The 17,535-nt window shown below is 44.4% G+C and overlaps 2 protein-coding genes across 3 annotated transcripts; one reads left to right on the top strand and one right to left on the bottom strand.

Annotated features, from left to right (window-relative positions):
- Positions 1-361: 361 nt before the first annotated feature.
- Positions 362-4,942, top strand: mat2b (methionine adenosyltransferase 2 non-catalytic beta subunit methionine). 2 transcript variants are annotated; one of them, XM_069145298.1, is made up of 8 exons: positions 367-501; positions 691-926; positions 1,500-1,694; positions 1,924-2,038; positions 2,441-2,593; positions 2,801-3,000; positions 3,132-3,245; positions 4,134-4,942. In XM_069145298.1, exons 2-8 carry the CDS (start codon positions 864-866, stop codon positions 4,305-4,307), a joined length of 1,014 nt encoding a protein of 337 aa, XP_069001399.1. In that variant the 5' UTR covers positions 367-501; positions 691-863; the 3' UTR covers positions 4,308-4,942. The 2 variants fall into 2 exon arrangements, with proteins under 2 accessions (XP_069001400.1, XP_069001399.1); XM_069145299.1 differs by lacking the exon at positions 691-926 and having other exon boundaries at positions 362-501.
- Positions 4,645-12,776, bottom strand: LOC138195670 (GTPase IMAP family member 8-like). The gene is made up of 3 exons (XM_069145300.1): positions 12,672-12,776; positions 7,557-8,185; positions 4,645-6,695 (listed from the first exon to the last, which is right to left on the bottom strand). Exons 1-3 carry the CDS (start codon positions 12,676-12,678, stop codon positions 5,898-5,900), a joined length of 1,434 nt encoding a protein of 477 aa, XP_069001401.1. The 5' UTR covers positions 12,679-12,776; the 3' UTR covers positions 4,645-5,897.
- Between the last annotated feature and the right edge of the window lie 4,759 nt (positions 12,777-17,535).

The raw sequence follows: 17,535 nt of genomic DNA, 5'->3' as shown, positions 1-17,535 counted from the left end.
TATCTATATTTAGTGTAATCAAGGTATGCTAATACATAAGAAAAAAAAACACCATAGAGAAAACATCGAGGATGTCAAAGGTCCCATCATTTTGTTTTATTATTTTACATTTTGTTGAATCATGAAAGCAAAAAGCAAAGGCCTGATTTTTGAAATTTTATATTAAATAAACAATCACGCTGGCCTATTACTTTTGTCAGTTTCAAATTATTTCAGAAAAAAAAATTGTAGGGTATTCTTTTCTTTTCTTTTTTTCCTCCAACACGTTCATCTGTAACTGTTGCTGCTGCCTCACTCGGCAGCAGGCGGCGCTGCAGCGACATGCAGGTATTTACTCAACTTGAAAATCAAGAAGAAGAAGCGGAAGAGGAAGAATAACTGATTGTAACACTGAGAGGTTTTCTGCTGGTTTCTACTGGTCTCTGCTGGTGTCTACTGGTCCCTGCTGGTCCGCGAGCCCGTCCGGACCACATGCCTGGGTTTCAGCTCACAGGTTCGCAGGTAAATCCGCTCAGCTGGGGTTTTCTTTTTAATCCCGAAACACCGGTGAACAACTGTGACCGCATCAAACCAGGTCATATATTAATGTCAACAAACAGAAGAGTTGTTTTTAGTCAAAAATCCGTCTAATTTAAATCTTGTGTTTTACTTCTCTGATGTTTTTTTTTGTTGTTTTTTGGTTTTTTTTAGCCGCGACAGCTGCTTTACGGCAAAAACAGCTGATCAGACCGGAAGCGGAAGAGTCGAAAAGGAAACTGCGCATTAGAAAGAAAAAGCAGAGAGACGCCGAGTGATCGATAACCGATCAATTAATTGATATTTAAAAAAAAACAAAAAACATTTCCCATCAGAGGAAGACGGACATGAGCCGCGCAGGCGCAGAGTTGAGGATAATGTTCAGTCCGGGGTGCGTGGAGCTGGTTCAGGTAAAACGCTTACCTGTAAACAGCTAACGGCTAACGGCTAACGGAGGCGTCCTCGAGCTGAAAGTTTTAAATTAATTCTTCTCGGATGTGAAACTATTGATTTAATTATTTTTTTTTTTTTTTTTTTTTTTTTTTTAAAGATCGCCGCTGTCTGCTGTTTTATTTTAAAATGAAGTTTTAAAGGACATTTTCTGTTTTTTTTATTTATTTATTTTTTTCCGTTAACTGAATAAATATCAATAATAATATAGGTGTGTTGATCAACATAGACTGACAGATGAGGTCTTTTGACGGTCGACCTGCTGTCAATATTTTAATTAATCAGCACATTATAAAATTATAACTGATAAATTTGTTTGTAATTTTCAAAGTTTTATGTTAATTGTTTTTTGTTGTTTTTCAAACTACCACAAACAAATAGACGTAAGTAACGTCCCCAATATAAAATTCTCAGATTTGTCTGAACTGAAGTGAATTCTGCAGTCAGTCGGAACCACTGGACCCGGTGTCAGAACCACTGGACCCGGTGTCAGAACCGGCTGATGTCGCACTGATGTGTGTCCCCCCCCCCAGGAGGAGGTGATGGTCCCGTCTCCGAAGGTCCTGGTCACCGGGGCGACGGGCCTTCTGGGTCGAGCGGTGTGCAGAGAGTTTGAGACCGGCGGCTGGATGGTCATCGGGACCGGATACAGGAGAGCTAGGCCCCGCCTCCTCCGCTGTGACCTCACGGACGAGGACGCCGTCAGAGGGCTGCTGCAGGAGTACAAGGTACTGAACACTGTGCTGCTTTATTTGTTTATTTTTTTAATTTGTTTTTTTATTGTATGGATTATGTGTTTATCTTTTAAAAGTTTGCTCTCTTTGTAAAATATGCTATTTCGTCACTGCAAACTCCGCCCCTTTTTGTTGTTGTTGATCTGACCGTGTTGAAAGCCGCGCCGGGAAACCTCGGGTCGTCAGTGTGTCGTAAACAAAGTGGTTTTCTCTCCCGCCTCAGCCCGACGTGATCGTCCACTGCGCGGCGGAGAGACGTCCGGATGTCGTGGAGAGACACACGGAAGCGGCTATCAATCTGAACGTGCACGCCACGAGCACGCTCGCCAAGGAGGCGGGTCAGTGATCGCACGGTATCGCCGCGTGTTCATCGGCACCTGACGCCGTCCACCTGAAGTTGGTCACCTGTTGACGCCGTCGAGCCGAGCCTCAGGCGAAAACGTTAAAAATGAAAAGACGGTCTTAGAAGCTGCAGTTGTTGTCAGCCGACACCGTTTTATTCTGCGTAGATTTCCCAGCATCCCCTGCTTCATTTTATTTAAAAGTTTTTATTTTTTTAGCTGCCCGGTGACGCCCTGCAGCTCCTGCTGGTTTCCTTCACAGGGATTACAACATTTACAAGGAGAACGGGCCGAATCGTGCTTCCTTTAAATTCATTAAATTAATAATTTAAATAAAATATACACGCAAAATATATATTATTGAAACGTACTGAACATGTATGACGTTTCCGTGTGCAGCTGCCAGCGGAGCGCCGTTCCTCTACATCAGCACCGACTACGTGTTTGACGGCAGGAATCCTCCGTACGGAGAAGACGACTCCCCGAACCCGCTCAACGTTTACGGAAGAAGCAAACTGGAGGGAGAGAGAGAGACGCTGAGACACTGTCCAGGTACCTGTCTGTCTGTCACCTGTCTGTCTCTTGTCTGTCCAAGAGAGAGACGCTGCGACACTGTCCAGGTACCTGTCTGTCTCTCGCCTGTCTGTCTGTCTTTCACCTGTCTGTCTGTCTCTCTGAGAGAGAGAGAGAGACACTGCGACACTGTCCAGGTACCCGTCTGTCTCTCACCTGTCTGTCCTTCACCTGCCTGTCTCTCAGGTGCGGTGGTGCTGCGGGTGCCGGTCCTGTTCGGGGAGGTGGAGTCGGTGACGGAGAGCGCCGTGACGACGCTGTGGCTGAAAGTTCAGGAGGAGACGGCGGAGGAGAGCTGCACGCTGGACCACTGCCAGCAGAGGTTCCCCACCGACGCACGAGACGTCGCCGCCGTCTGCAGGAAACTGTCCGAGAAAGCGAGACAGGTGACTGTCAGAGAGAGAGACGGCCCTGTCTCTCACCCCCTGTTTCCGGCGTCCCTCCGCCCGTCTCACCCCCTGCCTGTCTGTCTCTCACCCCTCTGCCCGTCTCACCACCTGCCTGACTTGTCTTCCAGGATCCGTCCATCAGAGGAATCTTTCACTTCTCGGGTAAAGAGCAGATGACCAAATACGAGATGGCCGTCGCCATCGCTCAGGCCTTCAACCTGCCGTCCAGCCACCTCATTCCTGTAAGTCTTTATCAATCAATACACTTATTAATATTATCTATATATTGACTGACGTATCTGTAAATATACTAATTGATGTATTTATAGATACACTCTAAAAAAATAGTTTCTGAACCTTGTTGACATCCAGCTTGATGAAGTGTATTTGTGGCCGACGCTGCCTGCAGAGACTCGGTTTAGAGGAGACTAACTCACAAGCAGGCTCTCAGTCAATGCTACCAGATGGAGGGTAATTCACCTTTTTAAATACGATGATTAAGGAAGCTCCTCTGATGCAGTTTGAGTCGTGTGCTGTTTTATAGGAGTGTTTTTGCATTTTTCTCCAAATACAGGCCTGACAAACTGATTCTTTAGGAAAACTTTATCTACAAGGTTTTAGTCGAACAGCGATCTTTAGAAAACAACTGCAGGATCATTTCCTTCCTCGTTAACGTGCACGTTAAATCATTCAGGAAGACTTTAATAAATATTGAATATATAAGATTCAAAATAAAAACGACAGCAAGTTCAACAGTTATCCAGTTAATAATAATAATAAAAAACTTTATTTATACTCTACCCGCTGTCAGAGTACCTGCAGCACTCCTACATGCTGTCAAGAGTACCTGCAGTACTTCTACATGCTGTCAGAGTACCTGCAGCACTTGCTGTCAGAGTACCTGCAGTACTTCTACACGCTGTCAGAGTACACGCTGTCAGAGTACCTGCAGCACTTCTACACGCTGTCAGAGTACCTGCAGTACTTGTACACGCGCTGTCAGAGTACCTGCAGTACTTCTACACGCTGTCAGAGCACCTGCAGTACTTCTACACGCTGTCAGAGCACCTGCAGTACTTCTACACGCTGTCAGAGTACCTGCAGTACTTCTACTATCTCCATACTTGCAGCTGACGGAGCAGCCGGCGGCGTCGGCTCTTCGTCCAATGAACAGCCAGTTGAACTGCTCTCGTCTGGAGCTGCTGAATCTGAGCGTCGAGCCGCGACCTTTCACCTCCGCCATCGTGGACTGCCTGTGGCCGTTCACGCCCGACAAGCGCTGGAGACAGACAGTCTTCCACTGAGACTCGGGCAGGTAACGAGAGAGGGAGAGAGAGATGGGTAGACTACAGTTAAATTATATTTACCGTGTGTATGTGTTAGAGATGACTCCTTGTGCCCCGAGTTCTGTCTGCAGGTTCCCACACTGCTGATGGTCTTATTAGATTATTGTCAGAGTGAAACCTGACAGTTCGTGTTCTCTGTAAACATCATTGTGGAAACAGGAGTGACTCCACTTTGTAACCGTGTGAACAAACTGAGACCAACTGTAAATAAACTGTACATGAAATACACAGTCCACATCACTGCTCTGACTTCCTCACAGAATAAATCAAAGTCTTTGATTTTGATCTAATATAATTTTTTTTTTTTTTTTTTTTTATTTATTTCTTGACCCGAATGAAGTTGTAATTTAACATTAAACTGGAATATTTGTTTTAATGCCTCGAGAAAAAAAACTTTATTTAATTCTGACCATCAAGTAAAATAAAAGAAAGTGATTCAGTAAATAACAGAAGAGAATTAGTGGACGTGACTTGAAATCAAAAGACAAAGTTGCTGATTGAAGAACATCTAATGTGAAGTCTGAAAATGTAAACATGCTGTTTGTTGCTGTAAACGACTTTTTTGCTGAACATTAAACATGTGAAACACAGAATCTGATCGGCTTTTTGTCATCAAATGTGATCGACGTTAGAAACCGAGTGAGTCGTCGGTTGAAAACTTTCATTCTGAATGTGCGACGCCAAAACGTTCGCAGCCCTTTGCAACGTTTCTTTGGGTTTTGTTTCGGTTTTCTGTTGGGCAAAAGTTGTGGTGTTGCTTCTGGTTTCGCGCCCGTTGAGGTTGCAGAAAGAGGCGAGCCGACACTGAGGAGATGCTTTGTACCAGGTATATCTCCGGCCCATAAACGCTGACGTGACAAAAAGGCCAGAGAGAATAGTTCCAATCACTTGCATGCGCGATGAGGGACCCCCTGCACACACCTGTCATTGTCAAGTGGCCAAACGACAAAAGCAGGCACCATTTTTTTTTTTTTTTTTTTTTTTTTGATGCACTAGACGACTCGATTAGTGGCGACCTGCAACTTTTCAGCCTCTCCAAACACATCGTCGTCTTCTTGAACGGCGTCTCCTGACGTCCTCCATTCTGTGTGCGTGTGTTTGCATTGAAGATAAAGTCACGGAAGTTTAATGCATCGAAGAAAGGAAAAAAAAAAAACGAAACCCATAAAAGTTCCTGGCGAGAAGCAGTGGAAAAATTAAAGGGGGGCTTTTTTATTATTATTTTTTTTTTTTTTTTTCACTCTCCATGTTCCTCCAAGCAGAAGTGTGCAGTGAGGCAGGACGCATTGCATGCAAGTATTTATGTAACATCGTTCAAAATAAATTCTACAATGAGCTTCACAAACCAAAAAAAAAACCATCAAATTCCAAAGTGAAGGAACATATATGGATCCTGTGATGTTTGGAGATCAAAAAGTAAAGCCGAGTTGTTTGAGGAAGACGTTCTGACCGTCGTTGGATGTTTGTGGTCAGAAGTCCAGACTGAGTCCTATAAAGAAAACCACGTTCCTCCAGTGGCAACATACTTGAGAATACCTTTAAACCTTTTCAATCCTTCGAACGTCTCATGTCTCTCTTTCCATCTTCTTGTCTCTCGCTTCCTCTTTTCTCCTTTCCTCTCCTTCCTTGTACTCTCCCATGCTCTCTCTCCTCCCCCCACGTGATCACCAACGCTCCTCTCCTCTCTCCACCTCTCGCGGCGTGGTGTAAATTGTTAAAAAATCTGGAGCAGCCCTTGCTAATCATACTCGAAGATCTGGCTATGAACCCCGGAGGCCTTTTCTTATAATACGAGCGTCCTCCCTCGGAGATGGAGTCTATTTTCTCCAGCAGCTCTCGGACCTGACTCCCGTCTCCCATCTCTCTGTTGTTGAACACTTGGTACTGACCGCTGCAGCTCCTCAGCAGCTCCTGCAGGTTGTCGTCCTCTTTGATGAACTGCTCCATGTCGGTGTCATCCAGCTGGTCCCCGTAGGTGAACAGCACCATGGTGTGTTTGGAGACCTTGGGACTCAGTATGTCCTCCAGAGTCTTCACCTCGTCCTGCTCATCTTCGGTGAATCTTCCGAGCTGGACGGTGAGCAGGAAGACGTGAGGACCCGGAGAGCTCAGCGTCAGCGCCTTGAACAGCTGAGATTTCACCTTCTCTGCTGACAGCTGAGTGCTGAAGAGTCCCGGGGTGTCGACCACGGAGACCCGGCGACCCAGAACCTCACCTTCTACCTTCTTGCTGCTCAGAGTCAGAGGCGTGGAGCTGAGCTTGCAGTCAAACTCCTTCGTTCCCAGGATGGTGTTTCCTGCTGAACTCTTCCCCACTCTCTCCTGACCCACCAGCACCACCCTCAGGTCTGAATCTGAAAACAACACATCTTATCAGCAGGGCGGCACCGAGTCAAACACCTTCTGACCACCAGGGTCAGTGCACAAATAATAACATTAACCACATGAACACAGCGAGTCATCCTAGAAGCAGGAAAATAAAAAATTATTGAAAGCATTTGATCACAATTCCTGATAAATGGAGACATTTTGTTTTTTCAGCCTCCATTTTGATGCTTGAGGTAAATAAAAACGTCGGACAATAATTTTTATTTGGTATATTTGTATTTATTAATGTGTAAGGACATCGGTGTATATATATGAATCAAGAGTTATTTCGAACTACTCATAATGAAGAAACACCTTCACCCACTAAGGAATATAAGCTGTATCAAAGTTTGGACGCAAAACTGGTGAACTCCACTCTTCCAAAAGGTTTGCATCTTTACAACATCGCACCTGAAAGCACAACATAAGTAACTTTAATTCAAAAATGCCCACTATGCATAAATCACAAAGTCAGGGGCTGCTGCTTAGCAGAAATTAAAACTCCCATAGATTGTAAAATTTGTTGTATAGATGATCCAATATGTGACGAAATAGAAGGTACTGTGATTATTTTCCTGGATCTCTATGTCAATGCGGCTCCAGCGAGTCAGATTATTATTGTATGGTGCAGTCTTTTTTCTTCACGGCTCCGGTTATAGCTCCCATTAAAGCTCCCACTGCAGCTCCCACAGCAGATACCAACGGACCTCCCAAAAATCCAGCAACTGCTCCGATGGCAGCTCCCTGCTGGATGAACCGATTGAACGAATTGTCTTCCTCTGCTTGTCTTCTGGCGACTTTGAACAGAATGTTTGGATTTGCTCTGCGAATTTGTTCCATCTCTTCTTTTATGGCTTTCTCGGCCACCTGGAACATCTCGTTGGTGAAGTGTCTTCCTCCATTTCTCTGAACCATCGAGTTGATCTTCATCAGCAGCTCTCCGACCTGAGCGTCGCTGTCGCTTCGGTTGTTGAAAACGTGATATCCTCCACGACACTGATTGATGAAGGCATGGAGAGCTTTATTTTGAAGAATAATTTCTCCCATGGAGGCTCCCTCGGTCTCCAGGTCATCTCCGTGGGTGAACAGGGCCATGGTGAAATATTCTACCTTCTCGCCGAACATCATCTGGACGATTCTCACTGTTTCTTGTTCTTCTTGTGTGAATCTGCCCGGCTGCAGCACCACCAGGAACACGTGAGGACCAGGAGAGGCGTACGACATGCACTTTCCGATCTCTCTCCTCACTTCTTCTTCAGCTTTACTGGTGTCGAACAGACCCGGAGTATCAATCACAGCCAGTGTTTGACCACCGAACTCTGCCGTTTCCTTCTTGCACTCTGCTGTCAGCGAGGAAGAAGACAGCTTCGAATGAAAAACTTTTTTTCTTAAGATGGTGTTTCCTGTCGCGCTCTTTCCGACGCCAGTTTTCCCAACAAGTGCAATCCTGAGGTGTGGTTCCTCTTCATCTGTTGGAGAATATGACAAAGATATCACTTGCGTTGTAAAACGGCAGACGCTCAACCCCCTCACCCCCAAAATAAATTCATAGGCCAAATGTAACCATTACCATGCTCTGGGAAACAGTATTTTTGCACATAAAACATTGAAAAGAAAACGGTGCGAGTTTATCATTTGCAATCTGGTGTCACGGTAAAGTGCGTAAAACCTGTAATAACGGTGCCGTTGGCTTATGCACAAAAAGCAACGTGGTCAGGTAATGGTTTCATCATAGTTTGAGTACTACTTTTACATAAATAACATTATGTATGTCATGTAAGTTACTTTACACACGTTACACGTATGTCTACGGTACACAATATTATAAAAAAAAACAAAAGGAACAAGAAAGCCGTGATCTCCGGGCCCTCAGGCAGCACTGCATTAAAAACAGATGCAAATCTGTAGTGGAAATCACTGCGTGGGCTCAGGAACACTTCGGAAAACTTTGAGAACACAAGTCTTCGCTGCAGCTTAAAGCTCTACAAAGAAGAACCCGTAAATAAACATGATAAAGAAATGGCGCCACCTTCTGAGGGCTCAAGCTCATTTAACATTAGTCAAGGGAAGTGGGAGACTGTCCTGTTGTCTGACAAATCAAAATTTGAAATTCTTTTTGGAAATTATGGACGCCACGTTCTCTGGGCCAAAGAGGCGAGGGACCATCCAGCTTGTTATCAACGCACAGTTCAAAGGCAGCATCCATGATGGTGTGAAGGTGTATCAAATTCAAATGAGCATATATTTTTCATAAAACAATGAAATTTCACAATTTCAACATTTGATATGTTGTCTTTTATCTATTTTCATATTCTGTTTTTATTTACATTTCACAGCGTCACAGCTTTTTTGGAAACGGGGTTGTACATGTGTGTACTGTTCACGGCAAAATCTGACACGATACACGTTTGTTCGTAAAAACTTCTCAACTGGGTTTTATATGAAATAATTCAAATTTTATTTATTCTATATCAATTTTCACAGAGACAAGTTAACAACAAGTTATTAAGACAATACAAAAGCAAATGTAGTTTTAGACAAAAGCGCATGAGAAATAAAAATGCTGGAAATAAAATCATTAATAAAGATGGAACGGAACTAAAAATGTATTAATTGTAGACAAAATGGATGGAAAGCAATAATAAATGAAACAAGCAGTGATGTACGGGCCCTCGCACTCCGGCGCGCTGCCTCCACGAAGCCGTCTCCCCGACGTGCAGCGCGCGAGGGACCGCGTATACCCGACTTTACTTTCATGTGATCAACCAGCTCGACGTACAATGTGAAGTATGAAAAGTGTAATTTCCGGTGGCCAACAGGGGGCGCTATGACTATGAGTGAATATTACCACACAGGGGTCTTCAGGGCGGGGCTGTTATCATACCTGTGATGTTTGGAGAAGGTCGGTCCATGTACATAAAATTTAAAGCAACTCGTAGTTTCATGGCGAGACGCTCAAAATGGCCGCCTCTCACGGGCACACGCATCGACGAAAACGAATTATTTTAAGAAGATTTAATCCCAAACATGTTTTCTATCCATAGAACCTAAATTCAAGTCGGTCTGACAAAATCGCTCGGAGGAGTTCGACAAAGTACAACGTGTCAGAATCGCCCAAAATGGCGACTAAATTCAAAATGGTGGACTTCCTGTCCAGTTGACGTAACGGTGCAATGTAACTTTTGTGCGTCTCGGTGTGATACACGTGTCCACCGGATTTCATGAAGTTAGGTAAATGTGGCCGCCGGGGCATCTCTTTAGGGGGCGCTCTCGAGCCGTTTGCGACTCCACTAGAATACGAAATGTTTCGCCGGGAGCCGTATGCGTATCCACTTTCATGAGTTTTTGAGTATGATAAAGCCTCCAAAAAGGCAAATGACTTTACGTAAGAAGAAGAAGAAGAAGAAGAAGAAGAAGAAGAACGTCCAAGAACAATAACATTTTTACGAAAAACAATAGGGCTTTCGCACCGATGCTCGGTGCTCGGGCCCTCATAAATAATCAAACTTTCATGAAGCCGAGTTTCCGTGAGAGTGAAACTGCAGTAATCATCTCTCTGCCGGAGAGGGCGGGGCTGCAGCTTCTTCACATTCCTTTACTTATTCAACGTGCGACATTGTACCGCTTGTGTGCTTCCTATAACGATAACGATCGCAGCAGATGGAGCTATCTCACTTCGACAGGTGTCACGTTTCTAAAACACGAGCTCCTCTCTCCAGACGCTCACACGCTCTTTGTGTGTTTTGTAGAACATGACCGTACGAGACGTTGCTAAAAAGCTGAATTTTAAAATCTTTAAAAAAGCGTATGCAACAGATAAAACAGAAATACTTCCATCTTACATTTGTGACTTTCAGTTTAAATCATATGCAAATATTCCTTTGATCTAAATCATGAAATGCAGTCAGGTCATGTTTTATATTTTAATATTTTGAGTGTTATTAGAGTCTTTGGTCATCAGTCACTGACAGACGAACTGGATGGACAGCATCCATGTCAGCGTTCTGTTGACAGATGGAATCTACCGAGGAGCTTCCAGTAAGGATTTAATAAACATTAAAGAGGCATTGATGTAACCGCGAATATTAACAATATAACTACAATATTTAAAGACAACTTACGTCAATTCGACTTGTAACGAAGGCATTTTTATTAATATTTACCTCCACAAGAAAATACAAAAGAAAAAACTTAAAGAGTCACAATATAATCAAATACAGTGGGTACGGAAAGTATTCAGACCCCTTTAAATTTTTCACTCTTTGTTTCATTGCAGCCATTTGCTAAAATCAAAAAAGTTCATTTTATTTCTCATTAATGTACACTCAGCACCCCATCTTGACAGAAAAAAACTGAAATGTAGAAATTTGTGCAAATTTATTAAAAAAGAAAAACTGAAATATCACATGGTCATAAGTATTCAGACCCTTTGCTCAGTATTGAGTAGAAGCACCCTTTTGAGCTAGTACAGCCACGAGTCTTCTTGGGAATGATGCAACAAGCTTTTCACACCTGGATTTGGGGATCCTCTGCCATTCTTCCTTGCAGATCCTCTCCAGTTCCGTCAGGTTGGATGGTGAACGTTGGTGGACAGCCATTTTCAGGTCTCTCCAGAGATGCTCAATTGGGTTTAGGTCAGAGCTCTGGCTGGGCCAGTCAAGAATGGTCACAGAGTTGTTCCGAAGCCACTCCTTTGTTATTTTAGCTGTGTGCTTAGGGTCATTGTCTTGTTGGAAGGTGAACCTTCGGCCCAGTCTGAGGTCCAGAGCACTCTGGAAGAGGTTTTCTTCCAGGATATCTCTGTACTTGGCCGCATTCATCCTTCCTTCAATTGCAACCAGTCGTCCTGTCCCTGCAGCTGAAAAACACCCCCATAGCATGATGCTGCCACCACCATGTTTCACTGTTGGGATTGTATTGGGCAGGTGATGAGCAGTGCCTGGTTTTCTCCACACATACCGCTTAGAATTAACGCCAACAAGTTCAATCTTGGTCTCATCAGACCAGAGAATCTTTTTTCTCATAGTCTGGGAGTCCTTCATGTGTTTTTTGGCAAACTCTATGCGGGCTTTCATATGTCTTGCACTGAGGAGAGGCTTCCGTCGGGCCACTCTGCCATAAAGCCCCGACTGGTGGAGGGCTGCAGTGATAGTTGACTTTGTGGAACTTTCTCCCATCTCCCTACTGCATCTCTGGAGCTCAGCCACAGTGATCTTTGGGTTCTTCTTTACCTCTCTCATCAAGGCTCTTCTCCCACGATTGCTCAGTTTGGCTGGACGGCCAGGTCTAGGAAGAGTTCTGGTCGTCCCAAACTTCTTCCATTTAAGGATTATGAAGGCCACTGTGCTCTTAGGAATCTTGAGTGCTGCAGAAATTATTTTGTAACCTTGGCCAGATCTGTGCCTTGCCACAATTCTGTCTCTGAGCTCCTTGGACAGTTCCTTCGACCTCATGATTCTCATTTGCTCTGACATGCACTGTGAGCTGTAAGGTCTTATATAGACAGGTGTGTGCCTTTCCTAATCAAGTCCAATCAGTTTAATTAAACACAGTTGGACTCCAATGAAGGAGTAGAACCATCTCAAGGAGGATCAGAAGAAATGGACAGCATGTGAGTTAAATATGAGTGTCACAGCAAAGGGTCTGAATACTTATGACCATGTGATATTTCAGTTTTTCTTTTTTAACAAATTTGCACAAATTTCTACATTTCTGTTTTTTTCTGTCAAGATGGGGTGCTGAGTGTACATTAATGAGAAATAAAATTAACTTTTTTGATTTTAGCAAATGGCTGCAATGAAACAAAGAGTGAAAAATTTAAAGGGGTCTGAATACTTTCCGTACCCACTGTCGATATAAAAAGTATTGATTAAGGCTAATCAAGGTGGTTTAAGACTGTTCTTAAAGACAATTAATCTAAACTACAGAAATAAACTAAATGAAAGCTGTACTTACTGCTCATGGTTATCTTTTCCCGGCAGCTGATTGTGAGGTGTCTCGAATCTGGTAACACGGTGAGCGTTGTTTCTTTTCTTTTATTTCAGATCTTATATACTCGGATTCTTGTGCCCTGCCCTTCAAACACATCATGCCCCGCATATTTAAACGCTGCCAAACAGGAAGCCCCGTCATCTCCCAGCAAATCAGTTTCCTCAACACGGAAGAAAAATATTTCCCAGCATCGTGATTTAAAAAGATTGGAAACATATTTGCGGAACAACAACTTTTATTTTAAACGACAAAAACAATTCAGAAAGGACAAACAAACTGGAACATCAAGTCGCATCGGAAGAAACCACAAGGCGAAATCACGAAGCCTCAGGCGTGGGACGTATTTACATTTCAACCAATTTTCACGTAGACGGCCGACTGCGTCCGTCCTGAAAGTAATTGCTCTCATAATTTCCGATGTACTTTTGCGTCGTACCGGAGGATTCCACTAGAGGACGCACTAGAGAATGTAATGATAGAAATACAACTTGGGAGATTTGCATTATGTAACCAAGAAATGTGAAGACATTGTTATTTTAGGGGAAGTTTTTGGTCTCAGCGGATTCATTGAAAAAAAAAAAACCCGGATGACTGTGTGACAACATTTTTTCCAACATGTAACGTGGCAGACCTTCTTTTTGTGGTTGTTACGTCAACGTCTAAAGTGAAACTGATCTGGCGTCGGTTTTTGACAAGTATATTCGTCACCGTGCAGAAGTAGTGACACCTTGTACAGATCCAGATAACTCTTCACTGTTGTCAGACCTCCACGCTGCCCCTAATGTTCATGCGTGCGTACTGCGTCTTGTGGACGTGTTTAATTCTCAGGACCCCGGACACGCCAGGCGTCTCGTCATGTGCACCTATAGTTAAAAGCAAGTATGTCTCTGGCCAAAAAAAACCAAAACAAAGTAAGCAGAAAAAGACATTTTATAAAACCTGTTCATAGAATGTTAAGAGTTTAAATGTTTTGCCCTGATTTTGTAGGCGGTGAAAATTAAACCACAGCCAGCGCTAAATTCTTGAAATGATTCAGATGCGGATGAGCTGACGGGGTTGTCATCTTCATGGAAACATTAAATGGCTTCTCTACTCTGAAGTACATGTCTTCACTCAAATGGACCTTTTTAACGTAGAAGGTTTTCAAGGAGAAGCGAAGAGCCTCCAATGGAGTGGTCATTGTCAACTTTACGTTGATAATGAGTCCGCTTCGGCCTTCTGAGGTGCAGCTGGACATCCCATCGGTCATGCTCAGTTATATTTTTGTAGGAATGAAACTCGGGAATGAACCGAACGAACAGGGTTCAGTCACGTGAACGTTTTTGGACAAAATAATTCACATTCTTATTCCCGTCCTTTGCGGGCAGGTTTATGGGGACATCGAGTTTTTACAGAGATATGGATTTTTTTTTCTTTCTAGCGTAACGGAGAGCTCTGGCGTGCGACAATAGTGTTTGCTGACATGTGTCGAGGTGGTAGGAGGAAGTCTGTGATCTTAGGTACCCAGATTTCTGTTTCGCTGCCCTCCCTGTTGGTGCTTAATGGTCCGTGTTGCCTCCGTGTGTCTGAACATCATCCCAGAGTAACTGTCAGTTTGCAAATACTGTACCCCCCTGCGATCCGTCACGTTTTGACTGTATTCAGATACCTGTCTGGTGCGTGTTGGTGTCTGAGACACTGCTTGTTACCGGTTCTTCGGGTCTCGTCGGCTCTGAAATGCTTCGTTTTTTTTTTTTTTCCCAGCTTGTTGGCACTGGAAGGGGTCAAACTCTCGGGGTCGGGCTCTATGAACTGGCCTGCAGGTGGCATCTTTTCCCAAGAATCCTTCAACACCATCACCAGCCTTCTCTGGTGACAGATCTGAAATGCAGTCAGCAAGTCTTTCCTCACCTTCTGGAGGAACACCGGGTCAGCGATGGGATATAATAACAATCCGGATAACTTGAAATTAGATGAGGAGTAAAAAGAGTAATATAAACAACAACAACAATACAGAGACCCCACACATCCACATGTAATTGAATATTTAACAACTCATCCAAAACTGAAAAATGACTGTTAGGCCTAAATATTCTCTTTGACCAACCTTGACTCCGCCGCCCCCCCCCCCCCCCCCCAACATGAACTACCATGCAGCTCTTCGGTATTTGTCCAAATGTAAAACAAGGTCACAATCTCCCCTTCCTGAGGTGTATAATGGACAGAAAAGTGAAGTGAAGTTGACCTTTGACCTTTGGGAAATAATATGTAAAAAGTTAGTAGTAATTAACATGAAATTCTTGAGTTCTTCACAACAGCTTCACGGTTAAAAGCCGTTCTTCGGCTCGTTGTTGGTTTTTAATTGATTGCATTTCGTTAAACACTTAAACACAAGATCATTATATCATATTACGGCTATGAATGCAGTCGGCAGTTGAAAGACGACTTACAGCTCCACATCCACAGTGTTCAGAATTAATCCCCGGTTTCTTTCACCCCCACAGAGTTTTTGTATTTCTCTAATCTGTTTCCACATCCACTGCAACGCCCACATCTGTTCCTGGACGGAAACATTCAAGCGCATAAAAATCTTCATCTCTTCACTTCCTACTTGCTCTCCACATCCTTCATATTAAATAGTCTCCGGATGTTTCGAGACGCTGGAGGGTTTATCTCCTCACGGGCAGACGGCAGGTGGACGAGAGCAGGACAAAATGGCAGAAATAGAATTAAACTGCGAGCTCCTGCTGTTAAAAACCGAGCTGAGACCACCTCAGAGGACGAGTTGGATTCCTTCATTTGATCTGTTTTACACCAGATAAAGAAATAATTGAAAACGAAGAGATTCAAGAGTGACGGAGGCTCTCACTCGCTCTCACAAAGACCGCAGATGGAAAATAGACCTTTTCTCTCCTTTTGTTTTGTCCTCCATCTGCCTGCCCCCTCCTTCAGAGGCACCTCAGCACAGAAAGCTGATCAATAAATCAATCGATACCCCCTCTGCCACGCAGGAGACAAAGGAGCAGCAGCAACATGCAGCGAGCCTTTTGTCTTCTTCTAGACTTCAGGATTTTTACTCCAAATTAAAACAAACAAATGAATCTTCGCCAAATAAACTTCTGTTGCTGCTAATTATTGTCGCACACTTCCGGTTCATGTCTCCGTCCTGAACGACGTTTCAAATGAAAACCTCCTGCTCTTTCCTGCATGACGTGAGTTTTTAGCTCGTTGTCCGACCTGCATCTTTTGGAGAGTCCTCTGGCACCAGATAATCTGCGACCCCGGTGAGAGGATGTTGATGTCAGACACCGCCTGATGAAGCTTCGGGCCGTTTTCGGGGGGAGGGGGGGGGGGGTATTCGGGCCCGAGAAGGAGCCACACTGTACTGAGATGCAGGCGGTAAGAATACGCGGATCCTTTTTGAGTTTCCTGCCGAAGGAGAGACGCTGATGAGCCGAGAGAGTTCCTTGTGTGGACGGTTGCTCGATGGAGAGAGAGAGACAGAGAGAGTGACGGGTTGAAGATTTCGTCGGGACCTCGTTGAGCCGTGGGTCCGGGATGGGTTAGGGTTAGCAGACACATCGGTGGGGGGGGGCGGGGGGGAGCTTGAGGGGCTCGTGGCCTTCGTGGAGCGTCGCCATGGCGTCCGGCCCCTGGTCGTCTCTGTCAGGTTGAGAGCTTCAAGGCATTTACTCCGTCTTCCCCCGTCTGCACGTCGGTAGAAATGTTTTGTTACTTGTTAAAAAAAACTAAAATCGTTTCATTTTCCGCCGCGACTCTGACCTCCGTCCTCTCGATGCTCTTCGAGGCCACTCGGTGGATTAAAACGCTCTGATTTTCGAAGTGTTATTTATTCCCTCTTGAAGCTGGGGAGCAGAGTCGGTGTAATCTCAACCGCTCAGCCCTGACAGGCTAATTTGTCCGGTCCGAGCCCGTATTAGGGAAAGGGCTGTTTAAGTGTCAGCTCGCTCTTGCGGGCCTGGATCTCATTCAGAGGAGGAGATTTGCTCCCCGAGAGTCTGTTTCATCCAGTGCAGCTGCTTCACTCCTCTCAGAGATGAGAGAGAAGTCAGCGAGGAAGATGTCCGGTGGATTTTCTGTAATACCGCTGCCGCGAGTGCGTTAATCACGTCGATTCTCATCAAGAACTACCAGGAACTTCCGCCTGCCAGACAAGCCTGACGCACGTTTCGGATAAGAACAACCAATGTTTCCATCATTAAAAGTGATGGTGGCATTTTAAAGCGAGCGGCCTCACCAGGACTTTAACACCGTCTGTGAATCTCTTTGCACGGCCGCCCCTCAAAAACTACAATATCCATTTTGTTTTCCCGATCTCATAACGCACAGTCAGCGTTATTTACAGCCCATGCAGTCGCAAATTTCCTCACAGACCCGAGCAGATAACAAAGTTTACATCATGTCGACCTGCGCTTGCAGAAAGCATGACTTTGCACTCATATCGATCTCCTGGAGACTTAACCTCACAACAAATGCTCACCCGAACATTTTATTATACATTACAGGAGCTTCCTCTTTGTCCCCTAAAAGAAGGAGCGTCGGTATAAGGTGAGTGTGGGAACAGATTTATCTCTCAACATGAGTAATACCAGCACACACACACACACACACACACACACACACACACACGCAGAGCCACATTTACACTTAAAAATAAAAGAAACAAAGAAACAGTGTTTGCAGGAAACGAAGACTTACAGGGTGAAGAGAATTAATTAATACTAACCCACTTAACAAGAGGGTTGTGTGTGTGTGTGTTGGTGGTGGTGGGGGGGGGGTATTAGGCCCAAAGCTAAAGAGTCATAGGATGAGACAGCATGGAGCAGAC

This window comes from Embiotoca jacksoni, unplaced genomic scaffold, assembly GCF_022577435.1.
Source record: "Embiotoca jacksoni isolate LCO1_2020_lvr unplaced genomic scaffold, fEmbJac1.0.p SCAF_120, whole genome shotgun sequence".
Taxonomy (NCBI): domain Eukaryota; kingdom Metazoa; phylum Chordata; class Actinopteri; family Embiotocidae; genus Embiotoca; species Embiotoca jacksoni.
The sequence above is the reverse complement of the archived record's forward strand: the minus strand, read 5'-3'. Positions and strand labels throughout refer to the sequence as shown.